An 18,359-nucleotide genomic window follows, 5' to 3' on the forward strand; every position below is an offset into this window, starting at 1 on the left:
AAATGAATACAACTTTCTAAAATTCAAACTTTTATAAACTGTAACTTCATGAAAATGAACAGTATGTCTAGGCTGAGGAGACAGTAAAGCAGTTGCCTCCTGTGGGTGAGGACCCAAATTCAATCCCTGTGCCTACATAAAAACGCAGGGCATCCCAACACTTGGATGCCAGAGATGCCAGGACAGGCAGATCTCTGGGACTAACTGGTCAGGCAGCCTAGACTACTTGGTGAGCCCCACACCAAGAGTCCATGTTTTGAAAATAGGTGGTGTTCCTGAGAAGTACAACTGAGGATGATACCCAGCATCATCTCCTGGCATGTGCCCATGTCTACATCCGGGCTGCACAAACACATATAACTAAAATATCTAGAGAATGACATCAGCAATCTGATGGACTACAACATTTTAGACTCTCAAATGGTTCCAGACAAGAACACAGATGACCAACTAGAGCAGACTAAAGCATCTCCAGATACTCCGGAAACCTGCAGATGTACAGCAATCAAACACCCACCCTGTGAGCCTAAGCTCATAGTAGCAGGAAAGGGCCAACAGGATGGCTCAGCAGGCAAAGGCACTTGCTGCTAAGGCTCATGGGTAGAGTTAGATCCTTGGGACCCACTTGGCAGAGAAAACCATACTTTGGTCTTGTGTGTGTTCCCTCTCTGGGATGAGCAGGGTGTGTTTGTGGGTTTGTGTGCTGCATCTCCCCACGGAAAGTTTTGTCACACAACAGTTATGTATGTTTGTATATATGTCCATCAAAAGATATGAGACAGGTTCTTGCTACGAAGGGTTGGCTGTGAAGTTATGGTCCTCCTGCTTCTGCCTCTCAGATGCTGTGGTAACTGATGGGCACCACAGGCAAAGAGAAAGCTTTGGAAGCAGAACAAAAGCAAGCTGCCAGGTTCAAGGGAAGCTTGGTGAGATATGAGCAATTTCTCAATAAGCAGTGGAAAGATGGATTAAAAGGGCTGACAACTGCTGAGAACCCTGTATTTGACAAAATAAAGGGGAAATTAGGACATTCCAAGATTAAAAACAATGATGAAGAATTCATGGCCGTGGTCACTACCTTACAAGGAGTCAGGCCTTCAGCTTGAGACAAGACACTAGCAGTGGGAAGCTTTGTAAAAATGCATCTCTCCACTGAAGGCGAATATCCTGCAGAATTATACAAATGCTGTAGTAATGAGCCACATTTTTCTACACAACTTGAAAGATAAATTGCATAAGAAACAGCAAGTCTATCCTGCGTGAGCGAGCAGCACACAAAGATGTGATTTTTTAAAAAGGAGGGGTCTGCCAGGCAGTGGTGGTGCACACCTTTAGTCCCGGCACTCAGAAGGCAGAGGCAGGCAGATCTCTGGGAGTTGGGGGCTAGCCTGGTCTATAAAGCAAGTTCCAAGATAGTCAGTGCTACACAGAGAAACCCTGTCTTGAAAAACAAAACAAACAAACATTTATGCATCTGCATGGTATGGAGAAGGACTCTATCCTCTGAGGTGGAGTCACAGGTGGCTGTGAGCTGCCTGATGTGGGTGCCAGGAATGGAACTCTGGTCTTTACCAGAGCAGCAAGTGCCCCTCATCATCACAATGCCCTCAAACCAACCAGTTACTCTTGATGTTTACAAAATGAGACGGGACAGAGGTTTTTAAAGTGTAAAGTTCTTATATGAGAGGAAACTGGCAGAGTTCAAATCAGATTGTCCTAGTTTTAGGACATTAAGAGAATATATTGACTGGAGAGACGGCTCAGTGGCTAAGAGCACTGGCTGCTCTTAGAGGACCCACATGCCAGTTCACAACCACCTGTAACTCCGGTTTCGGGGATGTGACACCACCTTGTGGCCTCCAAGGGCACTGCATGCATGTGGTGCACAGACACAGATGCAAGCAAAACACCCATACACATACATTTTTTTTACAAATAAAGAAAAAAGAGAACGTATTTTTACAAAGTATTTATAAAATTTGTCAATAGAAATGAGGTATTAAAAACATGTGTCACTGCAAAAAACAATCACCGACACACACAGAAAGGCAGTAATGAAAGAGACAAGCTGTGAAGCAGTGAGAGACAACAGGTGTCAAACCACAAGCATAAGCTTGTGTTGGTAATTCCTTTAAATGTAAATGGGTTAAACCCCTCAGTCAAAAGATGCAGGCTTCTGAAATGTCACGGGGTCAGAACAAGTCTTAATTTTCACAAGGCTGAAGACATGGGCTGGCGAGGTGGGTGAGCACTTCCCGCCAAGTCTGACAACTTGAGTTCCATTCCCAGGTCGCACATGGTAGGAGGAACCACCCCCTGAAGGCTGTCTTCCGACCTCCCCATGTGCTGCATACCCACCCCCCAAAGTCCTAGCATGTTTCTCAATCATGTATGAAGAATATTTAGAAACTAGCCATAGAAAAAAAGTGAAAAACTACCAAGCGCGACAATTATACCCCCATGACTAATGATTTCAATGTGAGAAAAACAGAACACGTTTAAATGAGTAGGAAGTACAATAGACCCAGTTTACATACACAGAAACACCATCAGCTGGCTGCCGGTTGCCTAACTCTGTAAAAAAAAAAAAGTCAGTCATCAGGAAACAGGGTCGGGAAAACGACCACACATGCAAAAGAATTAAGCTTCACACCTACCTTAGACCAGATACATGTGTTAACTCAAAATGGGCCCCAAATATAAAACACATCAAAGTTAAGTACTTACTTACTCTACGAATGTGGAGGCTGAGGCAGAAGAATTTCTTCCAGTTTAAGGTCAGCTTGAGTGGCTACAAAATCAGTTCCGGACCAGCCTGACTAGAGCAAAACCCTGTCTTAATACATTAATCAGCAGAGGGCTTGGGCAGAACTGGAGCAGAGCGCCCTGGGTCTGTCCAATTCCCAGAGCATCACGGACAGGCGCAGAGATGCGCGCACTTGGACAGTGATGCTCACACTTGGTCCCAGCACTAGGGAGGCGGAGGCACACGATCAGAATTCAAGATTATCCTTAGCTACAGAGCAAAATTGAGTCTAGCATGGGCTATACCGTCTTTAAAAAGAGAAAAACTCGTACACACACACACATACACACACTTTAACACAGATGCCAGGTATTCACTGGGAAAAACTCCTTCCTATTCTGGCCATCGCTGTACGGTTGGTTGTTACCGGCAAGGGGGAGGGGGGAGGCAATTCCAGAGTGATGGCATGGTTGAGCCTGGCAGGGAACCATAGGCCTCTTCCTCAGCAGTAGCAGACTCTAGCTTTGGCAGGGTGAAAATCAATGGTTGCTTTACGACTTAACCCTGGTGCAGCATGCTGACCTTGATATCCCCATCTGTCATCAACTCCTGCTAGTCCAGCATCTGAGGCACTTTCTCAGCAAGGGAGCAAGTCTCTGGAAACTGAGCATAGCTGACCATGAAGAACCAGCAGGAATGCCCGTCAGATGGATACCATGCCGCCCCTCAGCCTCAGTCTGTAATCCAGGGTGCAGCTTGGGATGGAGTTCGACACTTCCCACTTGCTCCAGGATTGGCTCTGGGACCTTAGAAGGGCTCCTCTCTCTCTGTAAGCAGGCCATGTGTAGAGCCATCCCTCTCTTTGACCAAGGGTCCACATAGCCCAAGGGCGGGGGATCGATACAAAGACTCCAGTAAGGCTACTGGGGCCAACCAGCCAGGAAGTAGTTTGTAGCCAGGTTCCATTCCAGCTGGGGTGCACAGCTACCTCCCTCTTAAGAGCCAGGAGGCTGTGTTCCTCAGACTTGACTTTTCAGACTATGGTAAGCTTAGCTTCAAGAGATGGTCTCTGCCGGCTAGGGACACGGGGAAGGTAGATTGAGAGTCCAAGGTCAGCAGGGGATTGTGTTGATCCATCTCCACGTGTCATAAGCAGCTGTGCAGAGTCCTTGTAGGAAGCTGGCACCTGCCAACAGCAGACTCCTTGAGACTCAGAGTCTATGTTTACGTAGGAGTTGCACATCCTATGTCACGGACTATTTCGCGTCCATTGAGGATTGTCTCATGTCCACATTGGTTCATACTGCTTTCCCAGAATGGAGGAACTGGAGCTGGGCGGTGGTGGCACACGCCTTTAATCCCAGCACTTGGGAGGCAGAGGCAGGCGGATCTCTGTGAGTTCGAGACCAGCCTGGTTTACAGAGCTAGTTCCAGGACAGGCTCCAAAACCACAGAGAAACCCTGTCTCGAAAAAGAAAAAAAAAAACAAAACAAACAAAAAAAAAAACCAAAAAACAACAGAATGGAGGAACTGGTCAGGGTCGAGACTGGATAGATGGTAAAGGCCAGCTGAGTATCCAACAAGATCCATACAGATGGTTACAGACAGCAGGATGAAGATGGACAGCTCTGGCATTCCTGTCACCTGGTTTGCTTTGACCCTTGGAGCCAAGACCTCCTCCACCTGTGAGGACCACTGTGTCTGCACAACCAGCTCGCAGTCATCTAGAAGTCCAGACGACACACAGAAACATGCTAACACAAAAATAGGGGACAACAAATACTTTTATAAAATATTTATTCTAAAAAAAAAAATCACACTGTACAAATTTAGCTAGAACCTTCTCAATGCTCAGATTTATAAAAATGTCAACGTAACAGAGACCAAAAGGGACAAACTCTCACCGCTTTCGTTTCAAGTTAGGAAGGAAAAACAAAATGATTTGTCTTTTTTTTTTCCTGGTACAATGATAGTAAATTTCTAAAAGAGATCCAACAAGCCAACGGCAGAAAGTGCAAGGCTGGCCTGCTGGCTCCACTGTTCCGTTTCTGCCCCACTGAATCGGAATCCATGAGGCCAAGCGCAGCTTTCCCCGCAGGGCAGGCGATGCAGATGCGCCGAGCCACATCAGAGACTTGGTGAGATTCCCCAAAGCCAGTGACAGACAGAGTGACAATCTGTGCTAGAGGAGAAAGCCTGTCTGCCTGCTCCTGATTCCTGCTTCTCTAACCCTGTGGATTTCCGGGACCCTGTTGAAGGTCTGCACAGCACGCAGCTGCTCAGAAGTGTAGTTTCTGGATGGTAAGGGGATACAGGGACCTTCTCAACCTGCCTGTCACTCCAGGCAAGAGTACCACAGGAGGAAATCCCAATCTGGGAATCCATAATTAAAACGCATCTCAGAAGCTGCTTTGTTGGGCTCTGCCATCTCTAACGGCCTGGCCATCTTGTGTGCAGGGGCTCTCTCCAGGACAAATCTCACGCTCTTCCACACACACACACACAAACTACTGGGAAAGGAACTAAAGGAGGGGGGTAACAAGGCAGAGCGAGGTCTCAACAGCCATGGGCTCAGAGGCTGAGAGGCACATTTCACATTCTGGGTGGGGTGAGAGCTGAGGTCACAGCCATGGGTGCCAGGCAGGGTCCATGCGACATAGGTTGTCCAGGCTATTGGCGGCGGCCACCAGGGTGTTCACCTTGCTCTCCCCGCCATCAAACTGGGCCAAGTTGTGCAGGCGGGTCATGATGGCAGTGACAGCCTTCTGAACCAAGGAGACCAGCTGCTGGCTGTCCATGTTCTCAGGCTGCCCGGCGGCCGACAATGGAGAGGAAGTGTCCTCCTGGGTCTTTTTGTGCCAAGCAATGATCTCGTCCCGGAGCACAGTTTTCAGAATGCCATCCACCTGTGCAAAGGAGAGGGGAAGCGGCTTGTGTCCCACCAGGGGTGACTGGGGCAGCCTTATAGTGTGGGCCCAGCTAACCCAGGGACTAAACAAAGCACTTCTTCTCTGACAATGCTGGGGTATCTGCTGGGAATCCACTGGAATGTACCAGTGTCCCAGGCACAAGGGGGACACACAGAAGTGCAGGCTTGGATGTTGTGTCCTGCCACTGTGCTCAGAGCAGATAACCCTTGCTTACCAGGGTGCTGAGGGCATCTTGGTGAGGCACGCAAGTGCAGGATAAATAAAGTCAGTCCTGACTTGAGCCACACACACACTTCTCTGCACAAGGTCACTGAGTCACTGACCTACAGCTCCCCAGCAACCCTTAGCAACTCCCATTTTTGTGACAAACACATCCTGAAACATATTTTGGGAGTTAAGAGACACTGGGCTGATCTTGCCTGGACTGGTTTTAGGAGCATATATGATAAGACAAACTATCCTTAGAATTAACTCCTAGGTGAAAAAAATGCCCTATTTACCATCTTTTATCTATGAATAACTGGGCATTTGTGAGCAATCAGCTGAGGCTTACATAACCCAGGCCTGTCAATCAAACCAAAAACCCCACCTTTACTTTATATCCTTAGGAACCAGCTCTTCCTCCTTCTGCTCCCAGCATCTGCTCCACACTCTTTGAATACTGTCCACACTTCATCTTTGGAACCCCCTTGCTATTTGCCTGCTTGTTAGTTACATATTTTTAAACATTTTAAATTTTATTTTATGCTTTTGAATGTTTTTACCTGCAGCATTTAAGTGAGATGCCTCCAGTGCCCACACTAAGTCAGCAGAGTTACAGATGGTTGTGAGCCACCATGTGGGTGCTCTAAGAAGTGACTAGTGCTCTGTCCAACTGAGCCAATGCTCCAGCTCCCATCACTGGTTTTTTAGACAAGAGCCTCAAACCACCTCGTCTACAGAGCAACCGCTGGCCCTACCAGTACACCTTGCATATCCTAGGTGTCTGTGTTTGCTTGGGCCTCACTTCAGCCCTGGAGAAGGGAGGCAGCATGCCAGAAAATACTTCCGCCTTTTATGCCAGGAAGTGTGTAAGATGGAAGCCAGAGCCACAAGTTGCTATAGAGAACTCATTAGTGTCTACGACCACACCATCCTGAAAGCGCCTGATCTCATGTGATCTCGGAAGCTAAGCAGGGTCGGCCTGGGTAGTACTTGGATGGGAGAACCAATAAGTAGGGGTTCAACTGAGGACTCTAGATTCCTTCTGGCAAAGTGCCCCCCCTTTCATTCTGCACATCTTAAGACAACGAACATTCCAAACCTTCTCCAAATATTCCCTTTCTAACATCTCCTTCCATGTTCACAGGCCGAGAGCACCACTGAGAGCCCAGGTGGAACTAAAGAATCGGTTCATGCTTCTCACAGGAAGATGCTGAGACCCACCTTGAAGTTGGGCTGGGCAAAGCACCGTGCAACAGCAATCATGGAGGCAGTCAGCGGGCCGGAGACACCAATGGTGGTCAGGAATTCAGAAATGTTGGGCGTGAGGCGGAAAGGGACTGGACGGTTGGCATCTAAGTCCCCAGTTGCATCATTTATGTCAAATCGGAAGTAAGCGACGTTCAGCTTGCCTGTGTCCTACATTTTAGAGGGAGACATTTTTAAGTTCCACAGTGGCAGGGCAGAGGAGTCAAGGCAGGGTCTGGCTGTTGACAGCAAATTACCTGAGCAATCTGTAACATCTCAGGGTTGAGTCTATTGAGATGCAGGACAAACTCTGCGAAGCCGATGAGCGCCAGCTGGATGGTGAACATCTTCCGGAAGGTCCAGTAGTCTGTAGCGTTGGGGAAGGTGTGCAGGGCCCACTCCTTCAGCATGCTGCGGGGGACCATGTTGCTCTGGACCTCTTTGAGAATATCTCGGAGGACCTGGAACACATCACTCTGTGAGTCCTTGCCCATGTTTTGAGCAGATAGAAAGCTCTTGTATTGCGACTCCTAGCTTACTTAACATCTGACTGAACACTGCAGACCTTGATTTCCCGCTAAACTGACGTACCCACCGCCAGTGCGGCTGTCTGAATGGAAGCCATGGCAGTGTGGAGCATGCCTCTGAGGGTCAACACACAAAGCTACTTGGCTGCCTCAGAATGCAACAGCCAGCTAACAAAGGGGACAAAGGATAGCTGGACACCAGTATCTTCTTTAAACCATGCACAGAGAAGTGTCATAAACCAAAGAGCTAATCAAAAAGAGAGCAAACATTTGCATGAACTCAGTTCTGTGATGCAAGACACCAAATCTCAGGAACTGAAGAGACAGCTTTAGTCCAACTGGGAAGTCAAAACCAATTTACCCACATCTCTAGAAGCCGAAGGCTCCCGACAACGGTCAGATGAGCTCTCATCTGGGAGCAACAGGCTGAGTCTTGGCGAGAACAGCGAACCTGTTGGCAATTCATGTGTCTTCCTGCCAGTCTCCCCCCTACCTCCACAGTGGCCAGGACTGCTAAACCCTCACCCCAAGAGCTGCCCCCCACCTGACCTATCTGATCGACAAGGTCTGACCCTGTCTCAATCAAGTTCACTTGGCAATACAGTGTTTACTAAAGGAACTGAGGGTAACTAACACTGCAGGTATAGAGAGCACACCATCAGCTGGAGCCTGCAAGAGCCTGGCCAAAGACAAGAGCTGGTGCAGGAGAAGGGGCGGGAGGGGCAGCAGCTTTGACACAACCAGAACATTCCTGGAACTTAGAAGGTCAAGTGTGACCCTGAGGCTCTGTCCCAGTACAAGTGAGAGCAAAGACAAAGCTACAAACTGTCGAGTCATGCTGATGGCATGGCCCAGACAGACGCCATCAAAACAGACACGAGGCAGATTGGTTCAAACATCTCAGAACATCTGTCAAATCAATAGCTGGGTGCTAGTTTAGTGGTAGCGTGCTTGCCTAGCATATGTGAGGCCCTCGGCTTAGACCCCAGTACTGCCAAACACACACACATGCACACAAACGCGCTCATCGAGCCAGCTACTGACTTCCAAATTGAGCTGATTTCAAAGGCTACCTGCAACAGAGGAACAGACGAAGTCTAGGAAAGTCACTGTGTCATACATGAATGTCTAGAATTCAATATAAAATACAAATCAGGGGCTGGAGAGACGGCTCAGCAGCAGGTTGCTATTGCAGAGGACCTGGATTGGGTTCCCAGCACCCACGTGGCTGCTTGCAACTCTAGTTCCAGGGGACCCACCACCCTCTCAGACTTTCAAGGGCACCAGACATGCAGACAGTACACAGATACGCATTCAGGCAAAAACGCCCATATACATTAAAAACGGGTACTCAAAACAGAGAAACTGCTCAGCTTAAAAACAGGTAGGGACTTGAACAGGTATCATGCAAGAACAAAAGATAAGAAGCCAGTAACACAAAAAGACTCTTGTCCTCACTGGGGAGAAACTACTACTATTTCATGTCCTCCCAGGTGGCTACAAGGGGTGGAAGGCAGTGGCTATGACACAGAGGAATCAGGGCACACATCACAGGCACTCTAGAACATAGTTCACTCAAATGTTAAAAACGTTCACCATGTAACCCAACAATTCTACATCTGGGTGTAGAGATAAATATATTCTCAAAAGAAATGAATACATATTCACACATGCAAGTGTGACAACGTCCATAGCAGCTCTCATTATATCGCCAAAAATAAATACATCATCCAGAAGCCACAACTGATAAACGGACAAACTGAAAGCACTGTGCTCACACACTAGAAGAGAATGTGGCACTGGAAAAGGAACAGAGCACTGACACAGGGTAGCAGAGTGGGAAGTCAGACATGAAAGTCCAATTCCATTCATGTCATGCCAACATCAGGCAACTCCAGAGACAGAAAGCGCCATGGACCACCTGGGGCTGGACTTGGAGAAAGATGGTGCATGGTGATCAATGGCAATACAGCTGAGAATCAGCTACAGATACTCCAGCACGTGAATCTCATCTCAGTGTCCTGAGAGCTGGACTAACACCACTCCTTGGGCTACTAGTGAAGCACAGAAGCTGTAGCTAGTGGCTTCCTCTGATGGCCTTGCTCATGACCTCTGCCCAAGGGGACTCAGAATGACCAGGCCATGACCTGTGCTATAAAACACTCAATTCTCTCTCAACTGACAAGGCCTCAGTTCTGTCTAGAAGCCTATGAGGAAGCAGGAATTCACTCCCTCTGCCTGAAGGGGCAGGGAGCTGCCTCAAACCATGCCAGCCAGGACCACCGCAGACTCTGCCTGCTCAGGAGGTGGGAAGGACACCTTATGGGCTCTAGCCTAAATAAAGCCCAATGTTGCAGGACCTAGAGAAACTACAATGAGCCCCGGGCAACACAGGGCAGGTCATGGCTTCCACCCCGTGGCCTCTCCTGGTAAATGCACAGAAGGACCCCGTGGCACCTGGGGAGGGGCCAAAACAGCTGCCTCTTGCCGCTCCACACAACCCTGGACAAAATCTTCCCAGCCAAGGGCAGGAATCTGCAAATAAGGAGAGGGCCCTCTGTCACCCTGGGAGCGCAGGCTGTCTGGGATCCTATGGCCCACTCGTGCTCCTGCCCCAGGCAACCCACACAGCTGGGTCCCAAAGGTTTTGGTCGGTCACGCTCAGCATTTTAGAAACCCCAAAGGGTCTAGACAGGCATCACCCAATGTCACTGGCTGCAAAGTGAGCATGCCACCCACTGGTGTTTAAAGTCTAATTTCTGAGTTTTTCCTCTAAGTGCAGGGCAGGGACAATAAACTCTGAGGTCAAGAGCCTCACCACAAACCCCCTGCAGCAGATGGTCACCAGCCATCTGACCTCTCCCATCTCATCAGGAATGAGGAGTCCCTCACAGGACAGCCCACTGTAACCAAACAGCATGGACAGAAGCCCCGGGCAGTTGCTGGCCTCCTGCATGGTACCTGGTGACTGGCCTGCGTTCCCCGTGCCTGCACTGTGGCCAGCCTGTCATAGTAACGGGAGATGGGGTTGTCGTGCTCGATGCCTTTCTTGGCACAGCGCTGCTTGTAGATTTCCACGAGGGAAAGCGAGGAGGGGTTGTCTTCCACGAGGCGCATCTGTGGGGACACAGCCACAACCCGAGGAACTGGGGAAAAAGGTGAGCAAGAGTGACCAGGTCAGCACTCAGCCCAGGTCACACACCTCAGTTACTCAGCAGATGCTGTAGACACCAGCAGTAGGGTTAAGTCCTTGACGGGTGCCCCGAACACCCTTTAGTGGGGACTCTACCCATGCTTACTCCTTTGAGGCCTCCTCTAGCTGGCCCACCCTGGCTCTAGTGCACCTGTTACTAGAAGGGCTGGCCTCCACCTCTGCACAGAAAGGCAGCTGACATTTCTGTCACCTGAGGTTCAGTGACAGACTCTACTCATAACAGAAACCCTACAGTCTGTTCTCGGTGACAACTGCAGAGTTGAGCAGTGTGTACTCTGGGATGGCATCTGCCATGGCCAAACTCCTGAGCTCCGGATGGGAGCAACCAGCAGGTAGGTACACCACCTGCTCCCATGGCGCCACAGCTGCCTCCCTCTGATGCCAGCTGGCAGTCCCTGACTTCTGGGCACTTTGGGTTTTTCATGCCTATGGGGAAGTTTAGTGATAAAACAAAAGAATAATTAAGATACTACTTTAAGGAGTAAAGTCAGCTGAGACTGACTGCCTTCCTCGGGCTGCACAACCAGGTGTGCCCTGTTCTGCTGCTGAGCCCCAAGCATGGGGTAGTACTGTGGGCTGCAGCACAGATGCTTATGCTTTCTAATTTGAGGAGACCACAGCTAAACCACAGCTGCTGGCTTCCATCCAGGAGAAATTCCTATAATGATTCCAAGACACCAAGTTGGGCTCGATACTGCCTACTAACCCCGATGGGAAGCAGCACGAACCACATACATGCTTTAAGCACACACAGCTTTCTGATATGACAAATTTCTTTTTGAATTCAAAAGACTTATTTTAGCTGGGGGAGGCAAGAAGCAGGTAGATGTTTAAGTTTGAGGCCAGCCTGGTCTACACAGTGATACATAGTGAGCCCCTATCTCAAAAAACCAAAAAATATGTAAAAAACAAAGCAACGCCTCCCCAAACCTATGGATTTTTATCTATTTATTCACTTTTTTATGTTATTTTTTTTAAATATCTATTTATTTATTATGTATACAATATTTTGTCTGTGTGTATGCCTTCAGGCCAGAAGAGGACACCAGACCCCATTACAGATGGTTGTGAGCCACCATGTGGTTAATGGGAATTGAACTCAGGACCTTTGGAAGAACAGGCACTGCTCTTAACCACTGAGCCATCTCTCCAGCCCCTCACTTTTTTATTTTTAAAAAAGATTTGTGTGTGTGTGTGTGCGCTGCCTGAATGTATGTATGTACACCATGAGAACACCTGGTGACCAGAGAAGAGTTACAGATGGCTGTGAGCTGTCATGTGGATGCTGTGAAACAAACCCAGACCTTTGCAGGAACGGCAGCGGAGTGGGGAGCCATCCTCTAACTCCTTATCTGTATTTGTCACAGTATGTGTACACTGTGTCTGTGTGGCTGTGTGCTGTATTTGTTACAGCATGTGTACACTGTGTCTGTGTGGCTGTGTGCTGTATGTGTTACAGTATGTGTACACTGTGTCTGTGTGGCTGTGTGCTGTATGTGTTACAGTATGTGTACACTGTGTCTGTGTGGCTGCGTGCTGTATGTGTTACAGCATGTGTACACTGTGTCTGTGTGCTGTATGTGTTACAGTATGTGTACACTGTGTCTGTGTGGCTGCGTGCTATATGTGTTACAGTATGTGTACACTGTGTCTGTGTGCACGGAGTGCAGCTGCTCACAGCCGACAGAAGGGGCAGCTGCAGCCTCAGGAACTGGAGTGAGAGCAGCATGTGGTCTCACGCATGGCTCTGAATCCACAGATTTTAGGATATTAAAAGTTAGAGGTCAAGTGTCTCTGGTCAAAATGAGCTAGGCTAAGCTGGACGGGGAAGCACATATCTTTAACAACAGCATGTGTGGGAGGCAGAGGCAGGCAGATCGCTGAGTTCCACATCAGAGAGACTGCCTCAAGAAAATAAATAAATAATATAAAAAACCACCAGGGGTAGGGAGCAGGGCTGGTTACACCTTTGTCCATAAAGGATTAGAGCTTAGGCCCTTGCAGGAGGGTTCCCAATTTCAGAGACTACACACCAGGAAGCCTAAGGTGTAGAGGCTGTATCGGGAACAACCTGGTGACATGGCCTGCTGCTCGCTGTATCGGGAACAACCTGGTGACATGGCCTGCTGCTCGCTGTATCGGGAACAACCTGGTGACATGGCCTGCTGCTCTTGGTGTAACCCCAAAAAAAGAAACCCCACATAGAACTACAGCCCCCAAACAAGACTGTGCCGAGCTGGACACAGGAGGGCGAATCCCAGTGTGAGCTCTGACCCACAGTGAGAGATCAGTTGAGGTAGGGCATGCCTGCGGCTGCTCCTTGCAGCTTCCCCGTCATACAGATGTGGCTCTCATACCTGTGAAGAACAAGTGCCTCTTGGTGGTCTCCTTTCTCTTCTCCAGGCAAGGGTTCAGCAGGCGAAGCAGCTGCAGCACACGCTCCTCCCGCCGTGACTCGGTGAGGCAGGCATCATTCATGACCAGGTACGGGTAGATCTTGCCGTTGTGTCCCCGGATGTAGAGCCTGCGGGCCGCCGTGTTGTGCTTCTGGACAATCTCCACTCGGGGCATGAAGCTGCGGGAGCAGAGGGAGAGCATGAACGGACCCTTCCTTGGGGAAACAGTGTTAAGGACGGTCACAGACAAACAGGGCGGCTGGTAATCTTGGATGTGTCAAGGACTGACGGAAGAAGAGAGGGAGGAGGGGGGACTCAGAGGAAAGGTGAACAGGTCTGGGTGTGTGCAAAGACAGAGCCAATTCAGAAACAAGGAACAAACTGCACGCCAGTTACTGGAGGCAGCCTCTCCACAGTGCTGCTAATCCTCAAGTGGAACTCAGCACACTCTAGTCAGTTCCACAACTGCCAAACATGCTTTTACTTTTATTTGCTTATTTTGGCTTTTTTGTTTTGTTGAGACAGAGTTTCTCTATCCAGCTCTGGCTGCCCTGCAACTTGCTTTGTAGACCAGGCTGGTCTCCTACTCACAGAGAACCTCCTGCCTCTGCCTCCTGAGTGCTGGAATTAAAGGTGTGCACGACCACCGTCAGCTTCTAATTACATTTTTAGCTTCATTTTGCATACATGATGTACTTGTGGTGGTCAAAGTGGGTTCTCTCCTTCCACCATGTGGATTCCAGGTATTGAAGCTGGATCATGAGGCGTGGGGGTAGGCCTCTTTACTCACTGAGCCATTCATTGGCCCCTTTTCTGTTGTTCTGGATAGGGTCTTACCTGACCTGCCTGGCCTAGTTCTTGCCATGGAACCCAGAGTGGCTCTAACTCAGAGCCATCTTCCTGCCTTAGCACCCTGACTAGGACTTAGAAATGTGCACCACAACACCTGGGCACAGATATGTTTTTATATTGCATGTTAAGAGTTAATAAACAAACAGAATAACAATGTTATTTTCTATTTGGTAACTATGGTATCATACTGGATTACTGTATAAGGAAAGTGGCAGGGTAGTCGGGGGAAGCTTGTCTTTACAATATACAGTTGAGGGGACTAGAGAGATGGTTCTGTGGGTAACAACACTGGCTGCTCTTTCAGAAGACTGAGGTTCATTTCCCAGCACCCATGTGGTGGCTCACAATCGCCTTTAACTTCAGTTCCAGGGGACCTCCCCGCCATACATTCATGCAGGCAAAACACAAATGGACACGAAAAATACCACTCGTAAAACAACATACAGTTGATAAGATATGTCAAGACCTCAATTGTCTAAGCACCAGTAAATTAAAGTTAAAAAAAACCAAAAGGAGTAAACACCTGGCAGTTTGCCAAGTTCGATGGTGATTTAGAAAAGGTCTTTGCAGATAAACCTGGCCTTCTCTCAGGGCACTAACCCTGCAGTCAGCTCAGGTCCTGGAAGACACCAACAATAGAACTGTACACCCCACACCAAGGAACCAGCATGGTAGCACCCCAAAGCCCTTCTACACACCAGGCCCTGCGCTCACCGAGCGATCTTGATGTAGTAATGCGTTGGCTTAGGCATCAAAAACTCCCCAGGAATCTCCACTTCGGCTGTCTGAGCTGAGAAATTGCTCAAGAACCGACACTTTTCTTCTATGAGGAAGAATTTGGGAAGCTGCTTGGTTTTAGCTTCAAGGATTTTGATCCACTTTTTCAATTTTGAAATGAGATTATGAAGCTTCATGGATCCTGGGACACTAAAGTCAAAATCTGCAGAATAAAATAAACACGATGAAAACCAGCTTCAAGGGCTGGGTTCAATACAGCAGGGCTGGTGAACTCCTGCACAGCAAGCAGGAGTCCTGTGATCCGCCCAGAACAGGGCTGCTGTGAGGGTGCAGGGAGGCAAGGCGCAGGCCTTTGTCCCACCTACAGCCCTGCGTGAGCTTCATAGGAGCAATCTGTTTTGGGTTGGTTGATGTATTTCCTTCCTCCCTTCCCTCCACATCTATCTGGTTTATAGTCAAACTGTTTCCATGACGACTAAGATCAGCCCACACTCCAGCACCAAGCTGCACTTTCTGTTCTGTCACTGAAGTCCAAGTCCTCATAGGGCTGGTGCTGCAGCTCAGTGGAAGACGGAGCCACAAGCGTGGGTTCTCTGAGACTCACCCCAGTAACTCCCTTCCACGGCTGAGTCGGGATGAACGACACAGCCATTCTATGCTCTACCTCCTGGAGCAGGCCTGGATAGTTTCTGGCTTGAATATTAGCAAGGAATAAATATTCATGCATACCTTACTACACGAAAAACCCGAGTGTCCTCCCTTCTCTTTAGGGCTACTGGTGGAGACAAGCTCATTACATACACACAGAATCTGGAGAAGGTCAGACTGTTCTCATTTACCTTTGGCTGCATCTGAGGAAATCTTGTGATTTTAACTTAAATTTTTGATTTTGTAGCTTTCACACTGAAAACCAAGTGCTTCAACTCATATCTGATTCTGTTTCAAACTACACTGAATGGAAGGAGGATCTGACGCATCAGATTAAGACAATGAACACTGGCCTCCAGTTAAAAGCAGGTGGTCCTTGGTGTGTCAGTAAAGTGCGATGGTCAAACGTTCATCTCGTGTGCTTCCCTCTAACAGGGTGACGGCACTGCTGACTTCAGAGGCCAGAAACAGAGCTAACAGTAGCGAGTTCCCTGGTGAAAAGGAGGGCAAAACCCCAAAATTCTTTCTCTTACTTATCATCTCTGTGGATATATAATGTCTTTATGTGTGAATACAGGTACAGAGTGCAGGGTTACAGGCATGCACATCCCTGGATGTTCCTCAACAAAGGTCTACCAGTGGAAGACTCAGCATGAGGTAAATTGTGTTACCCTCAAACACCTTATAAGTTTACCAACAGGAGCCCAAGTGTTCCCACCAACAAGAGCCCAAGCCTTCCCAGACTGACCCGTGAGATGACAGGGCCACAGTCTGCAAGCCAGGTAGAGGGACAGTAGGCTGTGGCTGGAACTGTAAAGCATCTTGCATAATCAACAGGTATCTACTATAGGTACACACACAACACACCATTTTAGCTGCATTCTTCTTTCAAGACAGGGTTTCCCTGTAACTTTGGAGCCTGTCCTGGAACTAGCTCTTGTAGACCAGGCTGGCCTTGACCTGCTTCTATCTGGGATTAAAGGTTACATCACCACCACCTGGCTTTAGTTGCGTTCTTTAAGGATAATAAGGAAATCACTGAAGTTTTGGGACTGGAGGTGTGGCTTAGCAGTTGAGTATTTAGCCAGCCTGAGGGAAAGAAATACACTCCATGTCCCGTATAGTTTCAGTATGTATCAGTGAAAAATGATGTTTTAGACAGTTACAAGAACAGTAAGTAAAAATGTTTCATTTGAGAAACTGAGGCGCCTGCGTCTTGTCTCCATGTCCTCTCTGATGGTTAGTGACCTCTTTGGGATAAGTTGCTCTAAACAGCACGTTGAGCTCTGTGTCATGTAAACACATATGTGAGCTAGGGAGTGGTGAGATTCCCTCAGATGAGGCGGGAAGAGACCAGGGGACGATTTGAACACCTATAAGTCTAGGAAAGAAAATGCCTTCACATGAACCACAAGTAATAAAACAGTCCCCCTGTCATCCTGCCTCTTGCGCTGCACGTTTGCACCCCACTTATCGAGCCTGCATTTTAACCTTTAAAGTCCTCTACCTCACCTTGTAGCTCTGTCCTAAAACCAAGTGAGGGAAGGCCACACTCTAGCCCTTCAGTGGAAAGCAGGGCATGAAGTCAGACTGCTGGCATTCCTGGCTTCCTTATGTTTTAAGTATTGAGACGGGGTCTCACGACGTCACTCTGGCTGTCCTGGAACTTAGAGATCTGCCTGCCTCTGCCTCCTGAGTGCTGGGATCACACAAAGTCTAAGCAGCACGTGCCCAGTGCAAGGCTCACCTGTGGTGAACTGGCCCTTCAGCTTCTGGAAGACGGGGTCCTGGGCTGTGGCTTGTGCCCGGCGGGCCAGAGACTCAGAGGCCGCGCTGGAGAACATGGTTGAGACGTTGGACACATTCTCCAGGCCCACTCCGAAAGTGCTCACCAGCTTCTTGACAAAGTTAAGCGTGTGAGGGGTAATTTTGGCGTCCGATACAGCACCACTCTTTTCAAAGGCGACAGAGTAACATTTTGCCAGGCCCTGCTGGAGCTGCCTGAGCACCTGGGAGAAGAAACGAAGACCATCAGCCAGAGGACAGCGAGGCAGCCAGTGGTACCTACGAAGTCTCACACCAACAAGCTGGCCCTGAGCCCAGTAAGGTAACACGTGGGTTGTGTCACCAGCTGAAGTGGCACAGTCCTTCCCTCACACAGTCAGAAGTGCCTGAGGCTGTGGAGGGTACTGCAGCGAGGAGAGACTGCCTACCTTCACTTCCCTCTCATCACATGTAGTCCAGGTTGGTTTGGAACTCCTGAGATTCCTGCCCGTACCTCCTGAGTTCCAGGACTGGGAGGAATGGGTCACCATGGTTTGCTTACATGGTGCTGGGCTTTGTGTATTCCAGGCAAGCACTCTACCTACTGAGTTACAAAAACCTCTGCCCTCATCCCCTCCCCATTATTCAATGACTTGAAGCTGCATGGTTACATTCAACTGTCAACAGCGGGCTGACCAGACACCCAGTCTGAGGACAGCATGTGTGCAGGTACTTCCGTCCACTTCCTCTATGGGGAGGCAGCAATGCAGCATCGGGTCCACCTACCTCCTCATGCCAGTTCTCTCTGAACCAGACCATCTGGTCGACGATGCCTTCCAGGGAAGACAGGAGGGTGGGGTGAAGCTCCCGCTGCATGTGCATGATGCGGCTGCAGCGCCACATGGGTGCTGTTGCTCTTATGGGCCCTGGATCTGATGCAGAATGGGACTGGTTACCCACTGAACTGGGCTGCTGTTGTCCAGAATCTGAGAGCAACACACACAACGCCAATGTCAGCGCAAGACCCACTTATGATGAGTTTAGAGTGCTCCAAGACCCACTGGCCACAGGAACGCGGGTTTGTGCCATTGTGG

The 18,359-nt window shown here is 48.9% G+C and overlaps 2 protein-coding genes across 13 annotated transcripts in view; one reads left to right on the forward strand and one right to left on the reverse strand.

Annotated features, from left to right (window-relative positions):
* The window catches only part of Smurf1 (SMAD specific E3 ubiquitin protein ligase 1), a 112,338-nt gene extending 105,187 nt beyond the window's left edge, over positions 1 to 7,151 (forward strand). The window contains exon 20 of the mRNA XM_057763720.1: positions 7,026 to 7,151. The gene's annotated coding sequence lies outside the window, so the exon portion shown is untranslated. The remainder of the gene's footprint in view (positions 1 to 7,025) is intronic.
* The window catches only part of Trrap (transformation/transcription domain associated protein), a 95,475-nt gene continuing 81,643 nt past the window's right edge, over positions 4,528 to 18,359 (reverse strand). For 7 of the 12 annotated variants that reach the window (XM_057763706.1, XM_057763708.1, XM_057763712.1 and 4 more), the window contains 9 exons: positions 18,052 to 18,251; positions 17,249 to 17,510; positions 14,830 to 15,055; positions 13,225 to 13,442; positions 10,615 to 10,799; positions 10,111 to 10,188; positions 7,384 to 7,587; positions 7,103 to 7,297; positions 4,528 to 5,653 (listed from right to left, as the gene is read on the reverse strand). In XM_057763706.1, coding sequence (XP_057619689.1) covers positions 5,369 to 5,653; positions 7,103 to 7,297; positions 7,384 to 7,587; positions 10,111 to 10,188; positions 10,615 to 10,799; positions 13,225 to 13,442; positions 14,830 to 15,055; positions 17,249 to 17,510; positions 18,052 to 18,251 — 1,853 coding nt within the window. In that variant the 3' untranslated portion in view covers positions 4,528 to 5,368. The remainder of the gene's footprint in view (positions 5,654 to 7,102; positions 7,298 to 7,383; positions 7,588 to 10,110; positions 10,189 to 10,614; positions 10,800 to 13,224; positions 13,443 to 14,829; positions 15,056 to 17,248; positions 17,511 to 18,051; positions 18,252 to 18,359) is intronic. The other 5 variants (XM_057763715.1, XM_057763716.1, XM_057763714.1 and 2 more) reach the window with 1 other exon arrangement.

Source organism: Chionomys nivalis, chromosome 3 (genome assembly GCF_950005125.1).
Source record: "Chionomys nivalis chromosome 3, mChiNiv1.1, whole genome shotgun sequence".
Taxonomy (NCBI): domain Eukaryota; kingdom Metazoa; phylum Chordata; class Mammalia; order Rodentia; family Cricetidae; genus Chionomys; species Chionomys nivalis.